Source organism: Schistocerca americana, chromosome 2 (genome assembly GCF_021461395.2).
Source record: "Schistocerca americana isolate TAMUIC-IGC-003095 chromosome 2, iqSchAmer2.1, whole genome shotgun sequence".
In the NCBI taxonomy this organism is placed as follows: domain Eukaryota; kingdom Metazoa; phylum Arthropoda; class Insecta; order Orthoptera; family Acrididae; genus Schistocerca; species Schistocerca americana.
The window spans coordinates 1018897050-1018919615 of NC_060120.1; the positions used below are offsets into that span (position 1 = coordinate 1018897050).

General features: G+C 44.3%; 1 protein-coding gene across 1 annotated transcript in view; it reads right to left on the reverse strand.

Annotated features, from left to right (window-relative positions):
- LOC124594635 overlaps positions 1 to 22566 on the reverse strand; it is a 114860-nt gene that overhangs the window by 62975 nt on the left and 29319 nt on the right. The window contains exon 2 of the mRNA XM_047133003.1: positions 15429 to 15611. Coding sequence (XP_046988959.1) covers positions 15429 to 15611 — 183 coding nt within the window. The remainder of the gene's footprint in view (positions 1 to 15428; positions 15612 to 22566) is intronic.

Sequence of the window (22566 nt, forward strand, 5' to 3'; positions counted from 1 at the left end):
CACAACTTGACAAGAAGAAGGGACCGGTTGGTAGGACATGTTCTAAGGCATCAAGGGATCACAAATTTAGCTTTAGAGGGCAGCGTGGAGGGTAAAAATCGTAGAGGGAGACCAAGAGATGAATACACTAAGCAGATTCAAAAGGATGTTGGTTGCAGTAGTTACTGGGAGATGAATAAGCTTGCACAGGATAGAGTAGCATGGAGAGCTGCATCAAACCAGTCTCAGGACTGAAGACAACAACAATTGACTTTGATTTTTCGACCTTGTATGTTGATAACTGCTGATATTACTGCTCTGGCATCACAAAGTATGGCTGCTTTATCGAATATGTGTAACCAGTTGTTTAGCTGGCTTATTGCAATACTGATGGTTTCAATAGCACCTTCAAAAATTGAGCGATTGAGACATGTAGAGAGGGCTTCGCTATATATTCATTTGTCAATATTTCCTTTTTCTGTTAATGAGCCTACTGTGTAGATGTGGAACTACTGATCTACAAGGAATCTCTTTGATCTATTGTTTCCAATGGTGTAGTTCACATTATTACTTTATCTGCTTCACCAGTGTGTAGCTATCCATTTTGTCAAGTTTGTATTGTTATCGAGGGAGCATAATTGGAGAGAGTGGGAAAATAAATTGTGATGATATGTTTTCTACTTTTTGGATGAATCTAATCTGCAGTTTCAACTGTCCTCAATAATCATTATATGAATCTGTATGTTTTAGCTGTTTAATATCATTGGGTAGATGAATCAGTTTCTCATACTGAAACAGTGCTAATCTTTGAATGTTTATTTCAATAGGTTGTAATCAAGGTAGAATATTCATAGATACTAAAGTTGTTGATTTTATTCTGCCAGCTATAATTCTTAACGCATGGTTCTGGACAATTTTCTACCTGTTTCTTTTTCTGGTACTAGTCATAATAAGTGCTTCATTACCATATGTTAAAACTGAGCTTGGGTAGGTTTTGTAGCAATTGTTGATTACTCTTCTTGAACAACCCCGGTAGCTAACCTCATCAGGACGCTGAGTCTGTTTTTGGCTTTCTCAGCAGTTTTATTTATGTGGATCTGTCAGTTTAATTTTTGTTCCATATGGTCCCCCAAATATTAAGAATGTTTATACTGCTGTATATCTTCCCCTCCAATTTTTGGAGTGGCATTTGAATAAGAGTGGCATAAAGAAAATATCTGATGGTAAGATATCTGGGAATTTACTTCCACAAGGTTTTCATTTGACCATTCTTCAACGTGCTTTATCACTTGGTTCATTTTATTGGATAATTAATACCTTTTATTGTTTGGTGTTGAAATCAAAATAGCAAGATCGTCTGCATACAGTGTGGTTTTTATTTCTTGTGTTGTAAATGCGCTGACGGAAAAAAATCGCAACACCAAGAAGGAGTTATGCGACACAAACGAATGTTGGCAGGCGCGTTTCTACATCTGAAAGACGATGTCTATTCAAATTTCGCACCGGTCATATAATAGTTGCGCTAGTAGTACAACTTACGAGGATGCAGATCACGTCTGCTTTAAATACAGGCTGTAGCTGTCGTGAGCGTTATTTACCTTTGAGATTGGGTGTGGTGAGTTGATGTTAGCCAAGAATACCTTCAAGGCGACAAAGACGTCATTGTCAACATATGACATTGAACGAGGTCGTGTAATAGGGCTTCGAGAAGCTGGACGCTACTTCTGCGATACTGCGGAAATACTTGGCAGGCATGTAGCCACTGTACATGACTGATGGTAGGAGTGGTCACGAAAACTTACGGCCGGCCGTTATGGCCGTGCGGTTCTAGGCGCTTCAATCTGGAACCGCGCGACCGCTACGGTCGCAGGTTCGAATCCTGCCTCGGGCATTGATGTGTGTGATGTCCTTAGGTTAATTAGGTTTACGTAGTTCTAAGTTCTAGGCGACTGATGACCTCAGATGTTAAGCCCCATAGTGCTCAGAGCCATTTGAACCATTTTGAAAACTTACGGTCGCAGGAAGACCTGGCCCCGGACAGGCACAGGGCACTATAGTATCTGGCGTATGGCTCTGGCGCATTGTACTGCTACAGCAATCTGGGCAGCAGGCGGCACCACAAAGACACAACGAACTATTACAAATGGGTTACTTCAAGCACAGCCACACGCCCTGTGGCGTGCATTCCACTGACCCCAAGCCACCACAGTTTGCGACATTCGTGGTGTCAAGCGAGAGCTCGTTGGAGGGTGGACTGCAAGTCTGTTGTGTTTTATGATGGAAACTGGTTTTGGCTCGGTGCCAGTGATGACAGTGGTTGGTTAGAAGTAGGCCGGTTGAGGGCGCGCAACCAACCTGTCTCGTGCTAGACACATTGCACCTACACGAGGAGTTATGGTGTGGGGTGCAGTTTTGTATGACAGCAGAAGCACTTTCGTAGTTATCCGACGTACCCTGATCGCAAAACTGTACGTCAATCTCGTGATTCGACTTGTTGTGCTACCTTCATGAACAGCATTCCAGAGGGTGTTTTCCAACAGGATTACTCTCCCCCGCCAATACTTTTTTGAAATCCAACACGCACTACAGAATGTTGACATGTTGTCCTGGCCTGAGGGATCACCAGACCTGTCTCCAACCCATTACATGTGGGACATCGTCGGGTGACAACTCCAGCGCCATCCACAAACAGCATTAACCGTTCCTGTACTGACTAACAAAATGCGACAGGCATGGAACGCAATTCCACAAACTGACATGCAGCATCGGTACAACACAGCGCATGCACGTTTGCATGCTTGCATTCAACAGTCTGGCGGTTACATCAGTTATTATTCTACCAGCGTTTCTCACTTTGAATGGTTTTATCGTGCTTACATTAGCCACCCATCTTGCAATATTAATCACATAAATATTTTATCTAGACAAATACACTCCTGGAAATTGAAATAAGAACACCGTGAATTCATTGTCCCAGGAAGGGGAAACTTTATTGACACATTCCTGGGGTCAGATACATCACATGATCACACTGACAGAACCACAGGCACATAGACACAGGCAACAGAGCATGCACAATGTCGGCACTAGTACAGTGTATATCCACCTTTCGCAGCAATGCAGGCTGCTATTCTCCCATGGAGACGATCGTAGAGATGCCGGATGTAGTCCTGTGGAACGGCTTGCCATGCCATTTCCACCTGGCGCCTCAGTTCGACCAGCGTTCGTGCTGGACGTGCAGACCGCGTGAGACGACGCTTCATCCAGTCCCAAACATGCTCAATGGGGGACTGATCCGGAGATCTTGCTGGCCAGGGTAGTTGACTTACACCTTCTAGAGCACGTTGGGTGGCACGGGATACATGCGGACGTGCATTGTCCTGTTGGAACAGCAAGTTCCCTTGCCGGTCTAGGAATGGTAGAACGATGGGTTCGATGACGGTTTGGATGTACCGTGCACCATTCAGTGTCCCCTCGACGATCACCAGTGGTGTACGGCCAGTGTAGGAGATCGCTCCCCACACCATGATGCCGGGTGTTGGCCCTGTGTGCCCCGGTCGTATGCAGTCCTGATTGTGGCGCTCACCTGCACGGCGCCAAACACGCATACGACCATCATTGGCACCAAGGCAGAAGCGACTCTCATCGCTGAAGACGACACGTCTCCATTCGTCCCTCCATTCACGCCTGTCGCGACACCACTGGAGGCGGGCTGCACGATGTTGGGGCGTGAGCGGAAGACGGCCTAACGGTGTGCGGGACCGTAGCCCAGCTTCATGGAGACGGTTGCGAATGGTCCTCGCCGATACCCCAGGAGCAACAGTGTCCGTAATTTGCTGGGAAGTGGCGGTGCGGTCCCCTACGGCACTGCGTAGGATCCTACGGTCTTGGCGTGCATCCGTGCGTCGCTGCGGTCCGGTCCCAGGTCGACGGGCACGTGCACCTTCCGCCGACCACTGGCGACAACATCGATGTACTGTGGAGACCTCACGCCCCACGTGTTGAGCAATTCGGCGGTACGTCCACCCGGCCTCCCGCATGCCCACTATACGCCCTCGCTCAAAGTCCGTCAACTGCACATACGGTTCACGTCCACGCTGTCGCGGCATGCTACCAGTGTTAAAGACTGCGATGGAGCTCCGTATGCCACGGCAAACTGGCTGACACTGACGGCGGCGGTGCACAAATGCTGCGCAGCTAGCGCCATTCGACGGCCAACACCGCGGTTCCTGGTGTGTCCGCTGTGCCGTGCGTGTGATCATTGCTTGTACAGCCCTCTCGCAGTGTCCGGAGCAAGTATGGTAGGTCTGACACACCGGTGTCAATGTGTTCTTTTTTCCATTTCCAGGAGTGTATATTCTGAAAATGTCATTACTCTACAGTAATTATTTTTTGGTGTTGCGATTTTTCTCCGTCAGTGTAAGAGACTGGAGGAACGTTTGCGCAAGAATGAAGCTCAGGTGCAAAAATGTTACCTTCAAGAAATAAAAAAACTCTACGTGTTCTTAAATTGCGCGTTTCTCGCTACTAAATGACGTAAATAAATTTATTTAAAAGCATTTTTCCCATAACATTATTTAATTTTTTCAATTTCCCGTTCGTCTTAATGACACCATAGTTGCACCATAGTTGCAATGTATTTCTTAAAATCGAAATATTATTTTTGCATGTTCTTATTATTTGAAATACAGCTTTTCATAGCAGTGATAATACAATGAGGTGACAAAAGTCATGGGATACCTCCTAATATCGTGTCGGATTTTCTTTTTCCCGGCGTAGTAAAGCAACTCGACATGACATGGACTCATGAAGTCGTTGGAAGTCCCCTGAAGAAATACTGAGCCATGCTGCCGTACATACTAAATACGAGAGCGTTGCCGGTGCAGGATTTTGTACACGAACTGATCTCTCGATTATAGCCCGTAAATGTTTGATGGGATTGATGTAGGGCGATTTGGGTGGCCAAATAATTCAGTCGAATTGTCCAGAATGTTCTTCAGAGCGGTAACAAACAACGGTGGTCCAGTGACATGGCTCATTGTCACCCCTAAATATCCATCGTTGTTTGGGAATATGAAGTCCATGGGTGGCTGCAAGTGGTCAATGATCGGTCTAGTTGGACTAGACAGTACATACCATGTAAACTCATTATGGAGCCACCACCAGTTTGCGCAGTGCCTTGTTGACAACCTGGATCCATGTCTTCCTGGGGTCTGCGCCTCACTCAGCCGTTACCAACTCTGGGACTCATCTGAGCAGGCCACGTTTTTCCAGTCGTCTGGGGTCCAACCGATATGGTCACGATCCCAGGAGAGGCACTGCAGACGACGTGCTGTTTGCGAAGGAAACCGCTTGCGCCTTCTGCTGCCATAGTTCATCAACTCCAAATTTTGCCGCACTGTCCTAACGGATAGGTTCGTCGTTCGTCCCAAGGTGATTCTGCGGTTATTTCACGCAGTGTTGCGTGTCTTTTAACAACAGTACCCAATCGTCACTGCTCCCGGTCGTTAAGTGAAGGCCGTCGGCCACTACGTTGTCCGTCGTCAGAGGTAATGTCTGAACCTGGTATTCTCGGCACACTCTTGATGTGGATCTCGGAATATTGAGTTCCCTAACGATTTGCGAAATGGAATACCGCATGCTTCTAGCTCCAACTACCAATCCGCGTTCAGAGTCAGTTAATTCCTGTCGTGCGGCCATAATCACGTCGGAAACATTTCCATATGGGTCACCTGAGTACAGATAACAGCTCCACCTGTGCACTGCCCTTTTATAACTAGTGTACGCGATACTACTGCCATCTGTATAAGTCTATATCGATATCGCATGACTCTTGGCACTTCAGTGTAAATCGTGTTTAGTACCTCAGTAATTTCATTCTCTTAATATTTATTTATTTATTTTTGTAACTCATCAATTCATTAAATCAGTATAGTATAAGGAGCGTTCGAATGAAGAGGTGCGAAACGTAGTAACAACCAAAGCGGTTGAAATTTGCGTATGCCACTGTGGCACAACGAAGTGAAACATCTAGTACTGTGAATGTAGTGGTCGTCACCTCCCCCTATGAAATTCAAAGCTGTGACCTCAGAAGGCAAGGTGATGCTCACCGTCTTTTTCTATATCCGAAGTCCCATAACCATCGGATTCCTAGAGCACGGGAAAATCTTTAGTGACACGTATGGGAGTATGCGTACGGAACAACTTGAAGTGGAATGATCATATAAAATTAATTGTTGGTAAGGCGGGTGCCAGGTTGAGATTAATTGGGAGAGTCCTCAGAAAATGTAGTCCATCAACAAAAGAGGTGGCTTACAAAACACTCGTTCGACCTATACTTGGGTATTGCTCGTCAGTGTGGGATCCGTATCAGGTCGGGTTTAAAGAGGAGATAAAGAAGATCCAAAGAAGAGCGACGCTTTTCGCCACAGGGTTATCTGGAAAGCGTGACAGCGTTACGGAGATGTTTAGCAAACTCAAGTGGCAGACTTTGCAAGACAGGCGCTCCGCGTCGCGGTGTAGCTTGCTGTCCAGGTTTCGAGGTTGCGTTTCTGGATGAGGTATCGAATATATTGCTTCCCGCTACTTATACCTCCCGAGGAGATCACGAATGTAAAATTAGAGAGATTAGAGCGCGCACGGAGGCTTTCTGGCAATCGTTCTTCCCGCGAACCATACGCGACTGGAACAGGAAAGGGTGACAGTGGCAAGTTAAGTGCCCTCTGCCACACACCGTTGGGTGGCTTGCGGGGTATAAATGTAGATGTAGATGTAGATTGTGAGAGACCCAGTAGCCAACCAAGTTCATCGAGAGTAAACGGCCTGGACTGCTCAACGAAGGGAGCGATTCTGCTCCACGATAACGCGCGCCCACACGTCTCCAAGGTCACACAAAGTGTTATGGCCAAAATGAAGTGACAGCAGCTTGAGCGTTCGCCCTACAGCCTGGACATGTCCTGCGTCTTCCGTGTGTTTGGTCCGCTAAAAAAGTCTCAAAGGGAAGGACGGCGAACTGACGAACACTGTGGAGGAATGGCTCCTGTCACAGCCACAGGAATGCTGGGAGCAGGGAATCCTTCGAATTGTGAAACAGTGGGATAATTGTGCTCAGGCCTTTGGTGATTAGTTCTGCATAAGGACTTCAGTTATACCCGCAGTGTTGTTTCGTGCCTTTTCTTTTGAACACCCCTCACAAAATCTTCTTGTTGTGATCTTCAGTCCGAAGACTGGTTTGAACCAGCTCTCCATGCTATTCTATCCTGTCCAAGTCTCTTCAACTGCGAATAACTACTGCTACTTACATCCTTCTGAATCTCGTTACGGTATTCATCTCTTGATCTCCCTCCACAATTTTTACATCCCACACTTCCCTCCAACATTAAAGTATTGACATGTGCTGTCAGAGACAGTGTTGGAGGGATCGGTGATTCCTTGATGGCTCAGAATATGTCCTGCCAACCGATTCTTCCTTCTAGTTAGGTTGCACCACCAAATTCATTCTTCCCAATTCTACTCAGTACTTCCTCACTAGTTACTTGATCTACCCTTCTAATCTGCAGCATTCTTCTGTAGTATTACATTTTTTTAAATTCTATCCTCTTTTTGTCTAAACGGTTTAACGTCCATGTTTCACTTCTGTACATGGCTACACTCAATCCAAATACTTTCAGAAAAGACTTCCTAACACTTACATCTGTATTCGATGTTAACAAATTTCTCTTCTTCAAAATCGCTCTTCTTGCTATTGTCACTCTATATTTTATATCCTCTCTACTTTGTCCGTCATCAGTTATTTTACTGTCCAAATAGCATAACTGATCTACTACTTACAGTATGTCGTTTTCTAATCTTTTTCTAATCTAGTTCCGTCAGCATCGCCCGATTTCATTCGACTACATTCCATTACCTTTGTTTTGTTTTTGTTAATGTTCATCTTATATCGCTCTTTCAAGACACTGTATATGCTGTTCAACTGCTTTCCAAGTCTTATGCTGTCTCTGACAGAATTACAATGTCTTCGGTAAAACTCAAAGTTTTTATTTATTCTCTCTGAACTTTAATCGCTACTCCAGATTTTGCTTTCGTTTCTTGCACTGCATGCTCAATGTACAGATGGAATAACATCAGGAATAAACTGTCTCATTGCCTTTTCAACCACAGCTGCGCTTTAATGCCCCTCGACTCTTTATAACTGCCCTCTAGTTTCTGTAAAACTTGTAAATAGCCTTTCGTTCTCTGTATTTTATTCCTGCTACCTTCAGAGCTTCAAAAAGAGCATTCCGGTCAACGCTGTCAAAAGTCTACAAATGCTATAAATGTAGGTATGGCTTTTCTTCATGTACGAGACTTGGAACTTTAATAGTGGCAACTATTTATCTACAGCTCGTACAAAATAGATACATGTTTCAAAGTTTTACTGACCTTCAAAGTAGTCACCAGCATTGTGTATAACTCGTTGCCAGCGATGTGGGAGTCGTAGGATACTCTTAGCAGTGCCAGTTGTGTTGACAGTTCGAGCGACGCGGGCTATTGCCCGACGAATTTGTAGCAGTTCTGAAGCGAATGCCGTGAAATGTTTCCTTCAGTTTAGAAATCGAGTTGAGCTCACGAGGGCTTAAGTCAGGGGGGGTGCAGTAGGTGGTACAGCACTTCGCAACCCCATCAGTCAAACAAATCATTAACAGCTTGCACTGTACGTGCTTGAGCATTGTCCTGCAAAATGATGGTCAGGTCCTGCAGAGAGTGTCATCACTTTTGTCTCTATGCTGTTCATTTTTGGAACACAACCTAAGACTAGCTTTATTCAAACCACGTTGCATACACACTCTGTAGCGGGCAGCGTTCTTGCAGCGTACAGACTTGTACACGAAGCGGGAGCCCGACGTGTAAGCCCGTCGCAGAAGCCCATGGCTGACGACAGCGAAAGCGACCACCCGGCAGGTAGAATGACGCACTGTTATCCCGCGTGGATAGCTGACCCGCGGGGGCGGCGACTCGGCGGTGCGGACTGAGCGGGGACGGAAACTTGCGTTCCGCGCTGGAAGCTGAACGATCGCTTGCCCACTTCCCCGTTCCCTTACAGAGCATGTATCCGTAGGATGTAAGTTGTAATCCAAAACCCACTAAATAAGGCAAATAAGGCTGCAACTGAAAATGACGATATCCAATATGGTGTCTTGCAAGTTCTGCTTTTGGCGTAGAACGTTATCTTACTTCTGATTGGTCACGTTCTTCTCCACGAAACTGAAATCGGACTTGTATAATTCATTCTTTCATTCATACAATGAAGGCAAGATTCAGCACAACCAGGACCACCTCCGAAGAAGTCCAACGTAGCCTTGGACGAAACGCCAGGGATTGAAGAGTTCCATGGACCACGGCCATACAACCCGGAAAAATTCTCAGCAGCTCAATGTTTTATTCTTAGGAATGCAATGGAACATGAAATTCCACATTTTAACGTCACAAAATTCGACCAGATCCTCGTCCACGTGCGCTTTCACACCATGAGTGAAGACAGTTTTAGCCACAGCCAAAGGGTTTGTTTCCGGGATGTATTTTTCCCTCTGCAGCGGAGTGTGCTCTGATTTGAAACTTGCTGACAGAATAAAACTAAGCCAGAACCTTCTTTATCCAGTCGTGACTTATGTGGAAGGAGAACTTCTGTGAAATAGGAAAAAAATGCTGGCAGGAGCAAAGTTGCGAGGACAGGTCGTGTCTGGTTAGCTCAGCCAGTAAAAGCATGCAAGATTCCAGGTTCGAGGCCCAGTCCAGAACACAATTCGAATTTGCCATGAAGTTTCAAAACAGTGCACATTCCACTGCAGAGCGAAAGATTCAGCCTAAATGCGAGAATCTTTCCGGGAATGCAGGCTTTCTCGGCGAGGTACGATGATGATGTCTTTTTTGGGTTATCAGGCGAGTCAAGGTGTCATCCTGCTGTAACGTTTCGACAAGTTTCAAGCTCGTCGTCTTCAGGCTAAGTGTCCGGTTCATGTCCAGTTCGTGTCTTTATAAACGTTGGACCACAGGTTCCTATGCCTCGTTTGTAACGGCTGGGCCAGTCGCACGCATAGGGAAGGGGTGTCGCAGACGGTGGTGGAGAGAAATCGCGGCCAGACTCAACGGTGTGTTTAGCAGCGCCTCTCACAACATGTGAGAAGCGTTCGGCCAAACGGACGAATCTGCAGTGGCAGAGCGCAACCTCGACGATGATCTTACGTTTGAATTTGAACAGACGGAGGCGTTGTGCCAGACGGACGGACTCTTAGGACTCGATCGTCAAAGAGGCAGTGGAGATATGGGTCCATGATGGTGATGCCAACTGGGAATGCTATAAAGAGTACGTCAAGAGATTTCTGATGTGAAAGCGGCGAAGACACTGGATGGAATAGACAGAATCATCAGGGCGTGGTGCCAGGACCCTCCAACACGCTGAGAGTCCTGTCCAGCCGTTGCACACGAGGCAAAAGAGTCTGTGGTCCAGAGTCTATAAAAAAAACGAACTGCACATGAACCTGACGCTTTCCAAAAGAAACGCACACTATTTTTGTAAAAATACAGTTTTCATTCTGCATGTGTGAAAGTTTCACAGTGTGTAGATACATCCTTTCCGCTTGTTTTCAAACTTAGTTCAACCTGTTCCCGTGAGTGGCGCCGTCACAGCATGTCTTCAAGATGGCTGCTACACTTGACGTTCGTCAGAAGCAACGTGCTGTCATAGAATTACTGTGCTGTGAAAACGATACAGTGGGAAACATCCTCAAGAGGTTGAAAAAGGTGTATGGAGGTGCTGCTGTCGATCGCAGTTCAGTTAGTCGGTGGGCAAGAAGGTTACGTGATGAAAGCGGGCACGACAATATTGAGGATTGTCCTCGCAGCGGCAGGCCTCGTACTGCACACACTCCAGACAATGTGCAGAGAGTTATCGAATTGGTGACTGCTGACAGACGCATCACAGTGAACGAATTGTCACGCTATGTTAGGATAGGGGAAGGAAGTGTTTGCAGAATACTGAAAGTGTTGGCGTTAATAAAGGTTTGTGCCAGGTGGGTTCCCAGGATGTTGAAAGTGACTCACAAAGAAACAAGAAAAACGGTATGCAGCGAACTTTTGGAACAGTAAGAGATGGTGGAGATGAATTTCTTGGAAGAATTGTGACAGGTGATGAAACATGGCTCCATCATTTTTCACCAGGTACGAAGAGGCGATCAGTGGAGTGGCATCATGCAAATTCACCCAAGAAACATTCAAAACCACACCTTCTGCTGGAAATATATATATATATATATATATATATATATATATATATATATACATATATATATATATATATCTTCTAAGTTTGAGAAATATAAAATATATTTTGTTGTATTTGTGTTTTCTTTTTACACTTGGTGTTATTTTTTTGTTTTGAAGTTGTAACCTTTCCAGATTTAATTACGTTATATTTGCTATTGTTAGTAAATTAATGTTGTAACATTATTGTAAATCTGTACAATATTGCGTAAGCGCAGTATTGCTCAGGTCAAAAAAATTGTTGAATTCACTTTCATTTTGCCCACCAAGCACAAGCACAGACATACGCATCTTTGGAACACCACTTGATCATTGTATTAATGATGATGTACGTTTTGCTACGAGTCAGATGTCTAAATGAAAAAGAAAATAGTGAAGGGGTGCAGGTTTTGAACAAAATTACTTTTTCAACAACACTGGTTAAAAATAGTCTTGGTTGCAATTTTAGTTTTTTATTTTTCAACTACGCGTTTCTCCTTATTTAGGAATCTTCAGGTTATCTACTTAGAAAACAGAGAACAAATACATCTACTTAAGAATCGCGATCGCATTGTGCAGACTTGGATAACCTGAAAGCACGTATAAACAGATCAAATATTGAAAGAGCAAATACCTTGATTTGGTATTTCTTACAAGGGAACCTCCCCATCGCACCCCCCTCAGATTTAGTTATAAGTTGGCAACGTGGGTGGGCCTTGAAAAACTGAACACAGATCAATCGAGAAAACAGGAAGAAGTTGTGTGGAACTATGAAAAAAATAAGCAAAATATACAAACTGAGTAGTGCGCAAGATAGATAACATCATCAAAGGGGGAGTAAGCTCAGGAGCGCAGTGGTCCTGTGGATAGCGTGAGCAGCTGTGGACCGAGAGGTCCTTGGTTCAAGTCCTCCCTTGAATAAAAGTTTAATTTTTTATTTTCAGTTTATGTGACACACTCTTATGTTTTCATCACTTTCTTGAGAATGATTATCACATCCACAAGAAAACCTAAATCGGGCAAGGTAGAAGAATCTTTTTACCAATTCGGCAAGTGTAGAAGTTAGGTGGGTCGACAACATATTCCTGTCATGTGACGCGGATGCCGTCAGCAGTGTCGTATAGAATATATCAGACGTGTTTTCCTGTGGAGGAATCGGTTGACCTATGACTTTGTGATCAAATGTTTTCGGTTACCATTGGAGAGGCACGTCCTTTCGTCTACTAATCGCACAGTTTTGCGGTGCGGTCGCAAAACACAGACACTAAACTTATTACAGTGAACAGAGACGTCAATGAACGAACGGGCAGATCATAACTTTGCGAAAATGAAGAAAGTAAATATTTCACTCGAGGCAGTACTTGAGCCAAGGACCTCTCGTTCCGCAGCTGTTCACGCTAACCACGGGACCACGGCGCTCCTAAGCTCACGCTGTCCTTGATGTTGCCTATTTTGCGCATGGACTACTCAGTTTGTATATTTTGCTTATTTTTTTCATAGTTCCACACAACTTCTTCCTGTTTTCTCGATTGATCTGTGTTCAGTTTTTCAAGGCCTATCCACTGTGCCAACTTATAACTAAATCTGAGGGGGGTGCGATGGGGAGGTTCCCTTGTTAGAAGGCTCCTTTAGTCAGTGTAGCCAAAGGGCATCGTCGAATATATCAGGCCAACATTGCCTTCATTAAACTCAGTAAATGCCAGTAAAAACTAAAATTGCAACCAATCGGTTTTTAACCGATAGTGTTAAGCAGTGCTTTGCTGTATGCCACATATGGATTGGAAGAATTTTTCAACAACTCTTGGTGCACTGTCATAACGTACGTAAAAAAGCATGGAGCTTTTATTTGTAGGTTTCTTTTACATCTCTTGCCACCTCGACGGAATTTATTCAGAAATATTGAACTATATGTTGTGTACATAGTTCCGCGTAGTCAGCGCGTACACAACTTTCCCACTAGAGGGCGCCCCGCTAGGCACAACAGCGCAGGCTCGTCCGACTCCGCACTACGAGATGGCGCTGTCATAGAGACGGACCAAATTCTGCTTCTGCCGATCCGCGTATTAATATGTAACGTAGCCAATGAGATTGCTGCTAACGTAGAACCTTTTCTCCTCGCGGATAACACTCGCGCAGTGATCCCTGAACACTCGAGGTATTATAACGAGTGTACAGACCTCCGATTAGACTCCCCATCTCCGGACAATCCAAGCCAAGGCACGTTCCCGCCTCCGTCTCCTCAAGCTCCTTTCCGGCCGTACGTGGGGTCTGGACCCCTCCACAATCCTCCACACCTATAAATCCCTCATCCGCCCTATCCTTTGTTACGCCCATCCAGCCTGGATCTCCGCCCCCCCCCCCTACCTTTTATAAATCCCTCCAAATCCTTGAACGCCATGCTCTCCGCCTTGCCTATCGCATCCGTCTCCCCTCCCCCACGCGGATCCTGTACGATCTCATCCCCTTCCCCCACCTCCTCCTTTTCCTTGAAAGGATACGGATCCTGTACACCTCCCGTAAACTTGATCATCCTCACCCGCTCGTGTCCCCGATCCTCTCCCACCCCCGCCCGCTGCCGCGCCTGTATTCCCACATCCCACCCGGTCTCCATCTCTCCACCCTCCTTACCCTCTCCCAAGGTGGCTTCCGCCAGCTCCCCCTCCCTGATGATGTCCTCATCCCCTCCATCTACCCCTCCCATCAACTTTGACCCTGACCCACCCCCCACTTCCGGTGTCCTTTCCTTTCGGCACCCTCCCTCCCTTCTCTTCTCTTCCCTTCTTTTTCCTTTTCCCCCGTCCCCTCCCTCCACCCCTCTTCCCCCGGGCTTCCCCTCCCCCTTCCTCCCTCCTCCCCTATCTCCCCTGCCCGTGGCATCTCTGCTCTCCCCTCTCGCTCTCCCACTCCCCTTCCTCCTCCTCCTCTCTTGGCAGGTCCCCGGACTTGCACACGCTAAGTGGACATTCGCGCGCCGGAGATCACCGCAATCAGTGTTTCGTGTGTGCCGTCGTGTTTAGTGCTCAGTGTTCACCGTCACACTCCATCGTTCACCAGTGCCATCGTCATCTTCAGTGTTTGTGTGTCGTCTCATCAGTTCGCAGTGTGGATTATCGACGAGTGTGAACGACTCCGTGTTTGTCTCTATGTGTGTCTCCTGTTTTATTGCCCACCGTTCTGTCACTTATGTGTCTTCTCACTGTTTTTGCCCATTGTATATTCTATGGCTGAAGAGCAGCATAGTGTGCTGCTGACAGCCTGCCTGTTGTACAGGCTTAAAATAACAATAAAGTAAAAAAAAAAAAAAACTCCGATTAGTCAGTCTGCATTTGTCTGCACCAGTCCATACCAATCTGCATTAGTCTGCATTTGTCTGCACCAGTCTATAGTCAAGTTTCAGTCTGCGCCTAATAAGATTATCATATTCCTGTACATAGCCATGAAGTTAAATGTATAGAAACTTTTGTCAAGTATCAGAGATATGTGAGAATAAGATTAACGTACCAAGACCAAAGGAACTTCAGATTGTCAATTGTAAACAGCATCCAGAATCAAGTTACGTAATGTCTACTCTTTTTATTATTTTAATAAATGTGTTTGAAAATTAATCAAGTTCTGTTTAAAGTTGGTCACCGTCAATCTGCTACTCTAAGCGTGCAAGTGGCATTTCTATCGTCTGACCTAACGGCAGAAGATAAACACGCCACGATAAGACCACGAGACATATTGCTGACACTCGCCTACTTCACTAGAGCGACAAGTCAAATAATCTGATGGTGTGTGTACCGAAGGTCTTACAGTACGCACACCACAAATTGCAACCAAGACTGTTTATAATCGACACTGTTAAGCACTGGTTTGCTGTATGCCGCATATGGATTGGAAGAATTTTTCAACAACTCTTGGTGCACTGACATAACGTACGTCAAAAAGCATGGATCTTTTATTTGTAGGTTTTTTTCATATCTCTTGCCACTTCGACGGAATTTATTCAGAAATATTAAACTATATTTTTTTCAAGTGAGTGTTTCACCCGCTTAACGTCTGTGCGGGCATGCATGAAAAATATGTGTCTCTTATTTTGGTGTACAGTACAACATATTGAAAGCAAAGTGGAAATGTATCCCTAGGGTAGATTTACTTTGGCGCTGGCGGGCTGGCCAGCTGGTACTCACGCAGCTTGGGGCGGCCCTTGCAGTCGACGAGGTGCAGCATGCGGCAGCCGGCGCGCGACTGGTAGGCCAGACCGTCCTCGCACTGGCCCAGGAATGGCGCGCCGTGCTGGCACGTGTAGTAGCGGTCGCAGTAGACGGCGTGCGACACCGTGTACCAGCCGCCCGGCTCGCAGCGCGGCCACCCTGCAAGCAGGCCCCACATCACCCCACTCTGCACTCAGCACGGCGGCGGAGAATGTCCCACGTTGGCAACTCCAAATGGACAGGGGAAGGAAGGGCAGGGGGAGAAAGGACGTGGTGTCTCTTCTAAATACACTACTGGCCATTAAAAGTGCTACACCACGAAGATGACGTGCTACAGACGCGAAATTTAACCGACAGGAAGAAGATGCTATGATATGCAAATAATTAGCTTTTCGGAGCATTCACACAAGGTTGGAGCCGGTGGCGACACCTACAACGTCCTGACATGAGGAACGTTTCCAACCGATTTCTCATACACAAACAGCAGTTGACCGCCGTTGCCTGGTGAAACGTTGTTGAGATGCCTCGTGTAAGGAGGAGAAATGCGTACCGTCACGTTTCCGACTTTGATAAAGGTCGGATTGTAGCCTATCGCGATTGCAGTTAATCGTATCGCGACGTTGTTCCTCGCAATGGTCGAGATCCAATGACTGTGAGCAGAATATGGAATCGGTAGGTTCAGGAGGGTAATACGGAACGCCGTGCTGGATCCCAAAGGCCTCGTATCACTAGTAGCGAGATGACAGGCATCTTATCCGCATGGATGAAACGGATCGTGCAGTCACGTCTCGATCCCTGAGTCAACAGATGGGGACGTTTACAAGACAACAACCATCTGTATGAACAGTACGACGCCCTTTACAGCAGCATGGACTATCAGCTCGGAGACCGTGGCTGTGGTTACCCTTGACGCTGCATCACAGACAGGAGCGCCTATGATGGTGTACTCTACGACGAAACTGTGTGCACGAATGGCAAAATGTAATTTGTTCGGATGAATGCAGGTTCTGTATACAGCATCATGGTGGTCGCATCCGTGTTTGGCGACAGCGCGGTGAAAGCACATTGGAAACATGCATTCGGCATCGTCATACTGGCGTATCAGCCGGCGTGATGGTATTGCTTACACGTCTCCGTCACCTCTTGTTCGCATTGACGGCACTTCGAATAGTGGACGTGACATTTTAGATGTGTTACGACCCGTGGCTCTACCCTTCATCCGATCCCTCCGAAACCCTATGTTTCAGCAGGATAATGCACGACCGCATATTGCAGGTCCTGTACGGGCCTTTCTGGATACAGAAAATGTTCGACTACTGCCCTGGCCTGCAAACTCTTTCACGTCTTACGCTATAGTTGGGCAAGTGTACTCAGGAAGCAACCACAGACAAAGATTTCGTCTGGGAGAGAACTCCAGAACAGATGAACAGCTAGTGTTACAGATTTCTACAGTTTATTCTAAGCAAGCCAGGAAAATACGGAAGAAGTGTATTCTAGTCTGTGACTCGTTGACATCGTACGCTATAGATGGGCCAGTGTACTCACGAAAAAATACAGGTCACACTCTTCAAGCTAATGTTGCAGTTCATGTGGTGAAGACCCTGGAAAAGACGTTTAGAGGAAGCTCAACCAGTATCACGATGGACAACTAGTTAGTTTTCCCTGTTTCAAGATTTATTGAAGGGCAACATTACAGCAGTCCGGTACTCTTCGCCGTATCAAACCACAAATTCCACCTGACATGAAACCATCCAAGCCACGAGATACTTCAACATTTTGGTCAGAGGTGATTTGACTGTTGTGATTATGTACCAAAGAAGAATAAGAGTGTAGTACTATTAAGTTCCATGCATCACAACACCTCAGTTGATAAGGCCCACAGAAGAAACCAGAAATGATTTTATTTTGTAACAAAACAAAATGAGATGTGGATTCTCTTGACCAAAAGGTGTGTACTTACACTTGCAAAAGACAGGCAAGGAGACAGCCGTTTTGTTTATGGGCTACTGTAACAGATATTGCAGCTACAAATGCTTTCTATTTATTGACAAATCAACATCCAGAATATCACAATCAAAACTCACATGAAAGGAGAATTTTCTTGAAAGACTTTGTCCTAGAATATATTCGTCGATTTGCAAAGAAATGTCCTACGAGCTTCAAAATGGGCCAGGAAATGGATATCACCCATCAAGAAAAATGCGATGATGAGATGCTTTTTGTGTCCACGTGAACTGGAAAGGACAACTACTCAGTGTTGTTCAAAATGTTCTAACAATGTATGCAATGAACATAGTGTGCTTCTTTGTGAAGATTGTTTCCAACAATGTGTAGACCTCTGTGACAGGCAATCTAATCTTTATTTGAATAAAATTATGCGTAGCTCAACTTTTGTTGTGCCTGTGTAATGTGTAACTTAGCCGTTTTCTTTCTTTCTGTTTTGTATTTGGATGCTTTATGCATATTGATTTGCACTGTACCTCACCTACGTGCATTTCCTAGTTTATATAAATGCTAATATAAGTTAGTAAAGATTGCACTGAATTTCATTCCATTTACTTTAAAGTCCAAACCTTTTTCTTTCATGGTTTCCTAATTTAAACTAACAGCAGATATGCTTTATAAGATTATATTCACTCGTTTATAAAAGTAAGTTTTCGTAATAAACGTAACAAGGCTGAAAAACAATGATATTTATAGAAATCTCAGTGGGCGCTTCTGAGGCATTAACGTCAGTCGGAACAGTCATACATCCAAGGATGAACTAGTTTTCAGGCCGCTATTGGCTTATCAGAAGATGGAGACGTTACAGGAACATTATACAGAATGGAACAAGTGTAGCTAGACGCTGTGGTGATGGGAATTGCACTGTAACATGGTATCCGTAGCAAATGCATTCCATAATGTACATTATCACGTGTGCAGACAAATATACACAGTATTTAGTTGATCGTGTTCAACATACCCACCCAGTTTGCAATGGATCAGTCGGGTCTTTCTGGATGTGGCTCTTTTTATGATTATCAGTGTAATTTACTAACTACAAAGAATACAGTATTAGGATATTTATTTATTTATCAGCCTCTGTAGAAGACAAAGCTACTTGGTCATGAAACAAGTCATTACATAGGCCCTGGCTGCATCCTAATCACAGCCTACTTGGTTGAAGGCGCAGGCGGCCGGATTTTACGACGAAGGAATTTCCAACCTCGTCCATCGCTACGATAAGTGCCTTAATTTAAATGGAAACTACGGAGAAAAGTAGTATTTAAGTGTGGCTTTCATCTGTATATAATAAAAAAAATTCCAATACTTTATTTATTTTTAATTCCAAAATGTAATGTACTTTGTGGATAGTCCTCGTATTTCAAAGATAACGATATTTGGTTTGTGGGGCGCTCAACTGCGCGGTTATCAGCGCCCATACGAATTCCCAACCTTTGCTCAGTCCAATCTCGCCACTTCCATGAATGATGATGAAATGATGAGGACAACACAAATACTTTGTCATCTCGAGGCAGGTGAAAATCCCTGACACCGCCGGGAATCGAACTCGGGACCCCGTGCTTGGGAAGCGAGAACGCGACCGCGAGACCACGAGCTGCGGACTATTCTAAACAATTAATAGAAAAAGGTGTTAGTAGAATCATGGCAGCACTGGTAATGGAAGTGCTTATAGTCGTAATGTTACACCAATTGTTTATATTCCTGAATATGCAAGAACACATGCTCTGCTGAAATTTCTCCTTTTTCTGATGCTATCAGATCGTCTAGTGAGTCCAAGAGGTCAGAGCTTAAGGTAGTGTTGAGGAATATTACTGCATACAACCGTCCTCTTTTCTTACAGATTAATGTTTGTGATAGTATTTCCGTCAAGTGGTTTAGTTGTGCTCATAATTTCTCTTAGGAGAGTGATACTCATTTTGTATTTCCTATAAAATGTTCTCTTTCTGCACATCCTCAAATAGTTCCACAAGTACTTCCTGTAACCAGCGCACCTAATTCGCAATTCCTATATGTCGAACGTTAACCTTAACATCCACCTATCAGTACTAGTTAATAAATCTGGAGACCAGTATCGCAGAACTGCGTGGCTGTTTCCCCCACTCGACGAAGTGAAGCGTTAGCAGGACCACAATAACCTTCCTGGTCGTCCACAGTGGTGTGCGACCTAAGAGAAAGGAATATTTCATCAATTCCTTCCTTTTTCCGAAAATGTGCGTACAGATGAAGAAAAAGGAAATAAACTCTACCCTACTCAGTACAAACTTTTCAATTCTATCATACATTATAAGTCAATAACTGCATAGCAACACTTAAAGATGACGACTCTGCAAATAGCCTACAGTAAACTGTAAAACAATGTAAAAATTCTTATCGTAACCACACATTTCGCAGTCTGTGTGCGTAAAGCGTATTGTGTATCTCTTGATCGTCATTACGTAACTGTTTCCTGGCGTATTTGGACGATTTTTTGGAGGCTGTGGTAACTGATGGAACTTGTAGTAAAGCATCGACAGCTCATCTATGTGAACAACTGGTGTTTTGTTGGCAGCTGTAACTTAACATATACCGGTAATGTCATTTCTGTAGCTTGGTATGGCCCTGTTGCTTACTCAAAAATTTTTTGGATCTGCCTTTTGTATGTGTGAGTTGGTTAATAATACCTACTGACCATCTCTGTACGCCCTATGCGTTGCCCCGACATTCTAAAGCTTTTGTATTGGCACATTTTTCTCTTCGCCAAACTTCACATAAACGTTTTGCGAATTCTTTTATTGAAGCTCAAGGTTCGATTTTATCGCGTCAAAAGTAGGTAGCGTTTTTCTGCTGTGTAGCACCTCATGTGGTGAAATATTGGCAATGGTGTGAACTACAGAATTATACGCCAAAACTATGAAACTAGAGTAGGTGTTCCAGTCATTGTGGTAGCTGTTAACATAGCGGCTTAACATTTTAGAAAACATCTTGTGAATACCATCTGTTCATCCATTTGCTTACGAACGGAAAGGACTTGTTCTTAATTGCTAATGTGAGGCAAATGACACAACTGCTTCATTAGTCTCAATATGAAATTTGTACCTTGGTCTGTTATTATGGTATCTGGTACTCTGAACATAACGATTAGTTATTTACCATGGCTTGTGCTACTGTATTAGTTTGTTGGTCTGGGATTGCTGCCATTTCAGCGCATTGGGAAAAATTATCTACTATTATGAATACACACTTTTTCCTGGTAGTTCTCTTACATGTTCCTAAGACATCCGAGCCAATCATTTGAAATGAATTGTTCGCTTCTGGCAATCTTTGCAAGGACACTTTTCGGTGGCTAACATGAGCCCTTTGTGCACAAGGTACACAATCTTTCTGTACTCTTCCACTTCAGATTTCCTAGTGTTCCACCAGTATTTTTTGACAACTCTCCTACTTGTTGATAAACTTAGTTCCTGAATGCTGCAGGAACTACCACATTTGGTTCGGAGTCTGTCAATCTGAAGAATAAGCCATCATGCATCACGAACTGTGGCTGCAGTTTAAACGTCTGACAATATACTCCGCTGCTTGTGCCTTCTGCCGTTCAGTTACTATTGTTTACAGTACTCCGATTTTTCTACTCAGTGTGTCAGCATTTGTATGCTTCTTTACTGGTTTATGAGGTACTTCATAATCAAATTCACTCAGTTTGAGCGCCCATCTCGTTAATCTACTAGAAGGTTACTTTAATATCAACAACCATTAAAATGATGTGTGGTCTTTTGTTACTTTGAACATTGGGCCATATACATTACAGCGAAAGTAAGTGATTCCATAAATCACTACTAGCATCTCCCTTTCTGTCATGGAATGATTCCGTCCTGTCTTGTTGGGTTTTGTAGACACATAAGCCACGAGATGTCCTCTACTATCTAAATGTTGTCTGAGAACGCAACGAAGTGCACTATTACTGGACTCCCAAAACAGGATGAATTATTTTACGAAATCTGAGTATAAATGGTTCAAATGGCTCTGAGCACTATGGGACTCAACTGCTGAGGTCATTAGTCCCCTAGAACTTAGAACTAGTTAAACCTAACTAACCTAAGGACATCACAAACATCCATGCCCGAGGCAGGATTCGAACCTGCGACCGTAGCGGTCTTGCGGTTCCAGACTGCAGCGCCTTTAACCGCACGGCCACTTCGGCCGGCCAATCTGAGTATATTAGTACAGGATTTCATGTCAGTATTTTTTCAGCATTTCAAATGTTGCTTGGAAATCTACTGTCTATTCGAATTTTACACCTTTGGCAACAACGTTTCCAATGCTTTGACAATTTTTGCAAAATCTTTAACAAATTTCCTGTAATAATTGCATAGACCTAGGAGTAACTGAAGTTGTTCGGTTGTTTGTGATGTAATGAAGTCATGGAGTGCTGAAATTAATCGGGTATCAGTTTTGACTTACTATGTTAAAGCAGTGAAAGTTTCACCCATCGCAGCAACAAGTGTTCCCACCTTTTTGCATATTCTGCCACTACCATTACAAATAAAAGATGTCGGTAAACTACACTTATATGACACACAACAGTATAACAAAATAATTTCTACGTTGGATTATAGCACAACATGACTCAGAATGGTCCCTTATCAAGTACCCAAACCTTCTACAAATGTCACGCGTAGCTGGTACTGACTTAGTGCATGGCAGCTGAAACTAACCTTTCTATTTCGCTACGTCAGTGATACAAGTCTTCTGCTTGAATCAGAGTTTATACCTATGTAACAAAGTAATCTTTTTCCAATTTTTGATTGTGTGCTGTTTTTTAAAAAAAGTGTGCAATGTGCATAAGTGTCTTCTTTAGCTTTCTTTCTGGAGCCATTGCACTATCAGGTCATGTAATCTGTATGCTCTTAATGTTGTTCTGCATTAACAAGTAATTATATCGTAGTTATATTTCATCTGGAAGTACTATATCCAACACTTTGATCCTTTAAACTATAACAACTTTTACGCATTTTTCAGCCTGTTAAATTGGTTGGTTACGAGACGCAGCAGTTCCGCGCCATAGGCACGCAATTGTTTTCGCATTTAATTATTTAAAGTTGAGCCTGCAATCCATGTTTTCAACAAAGTT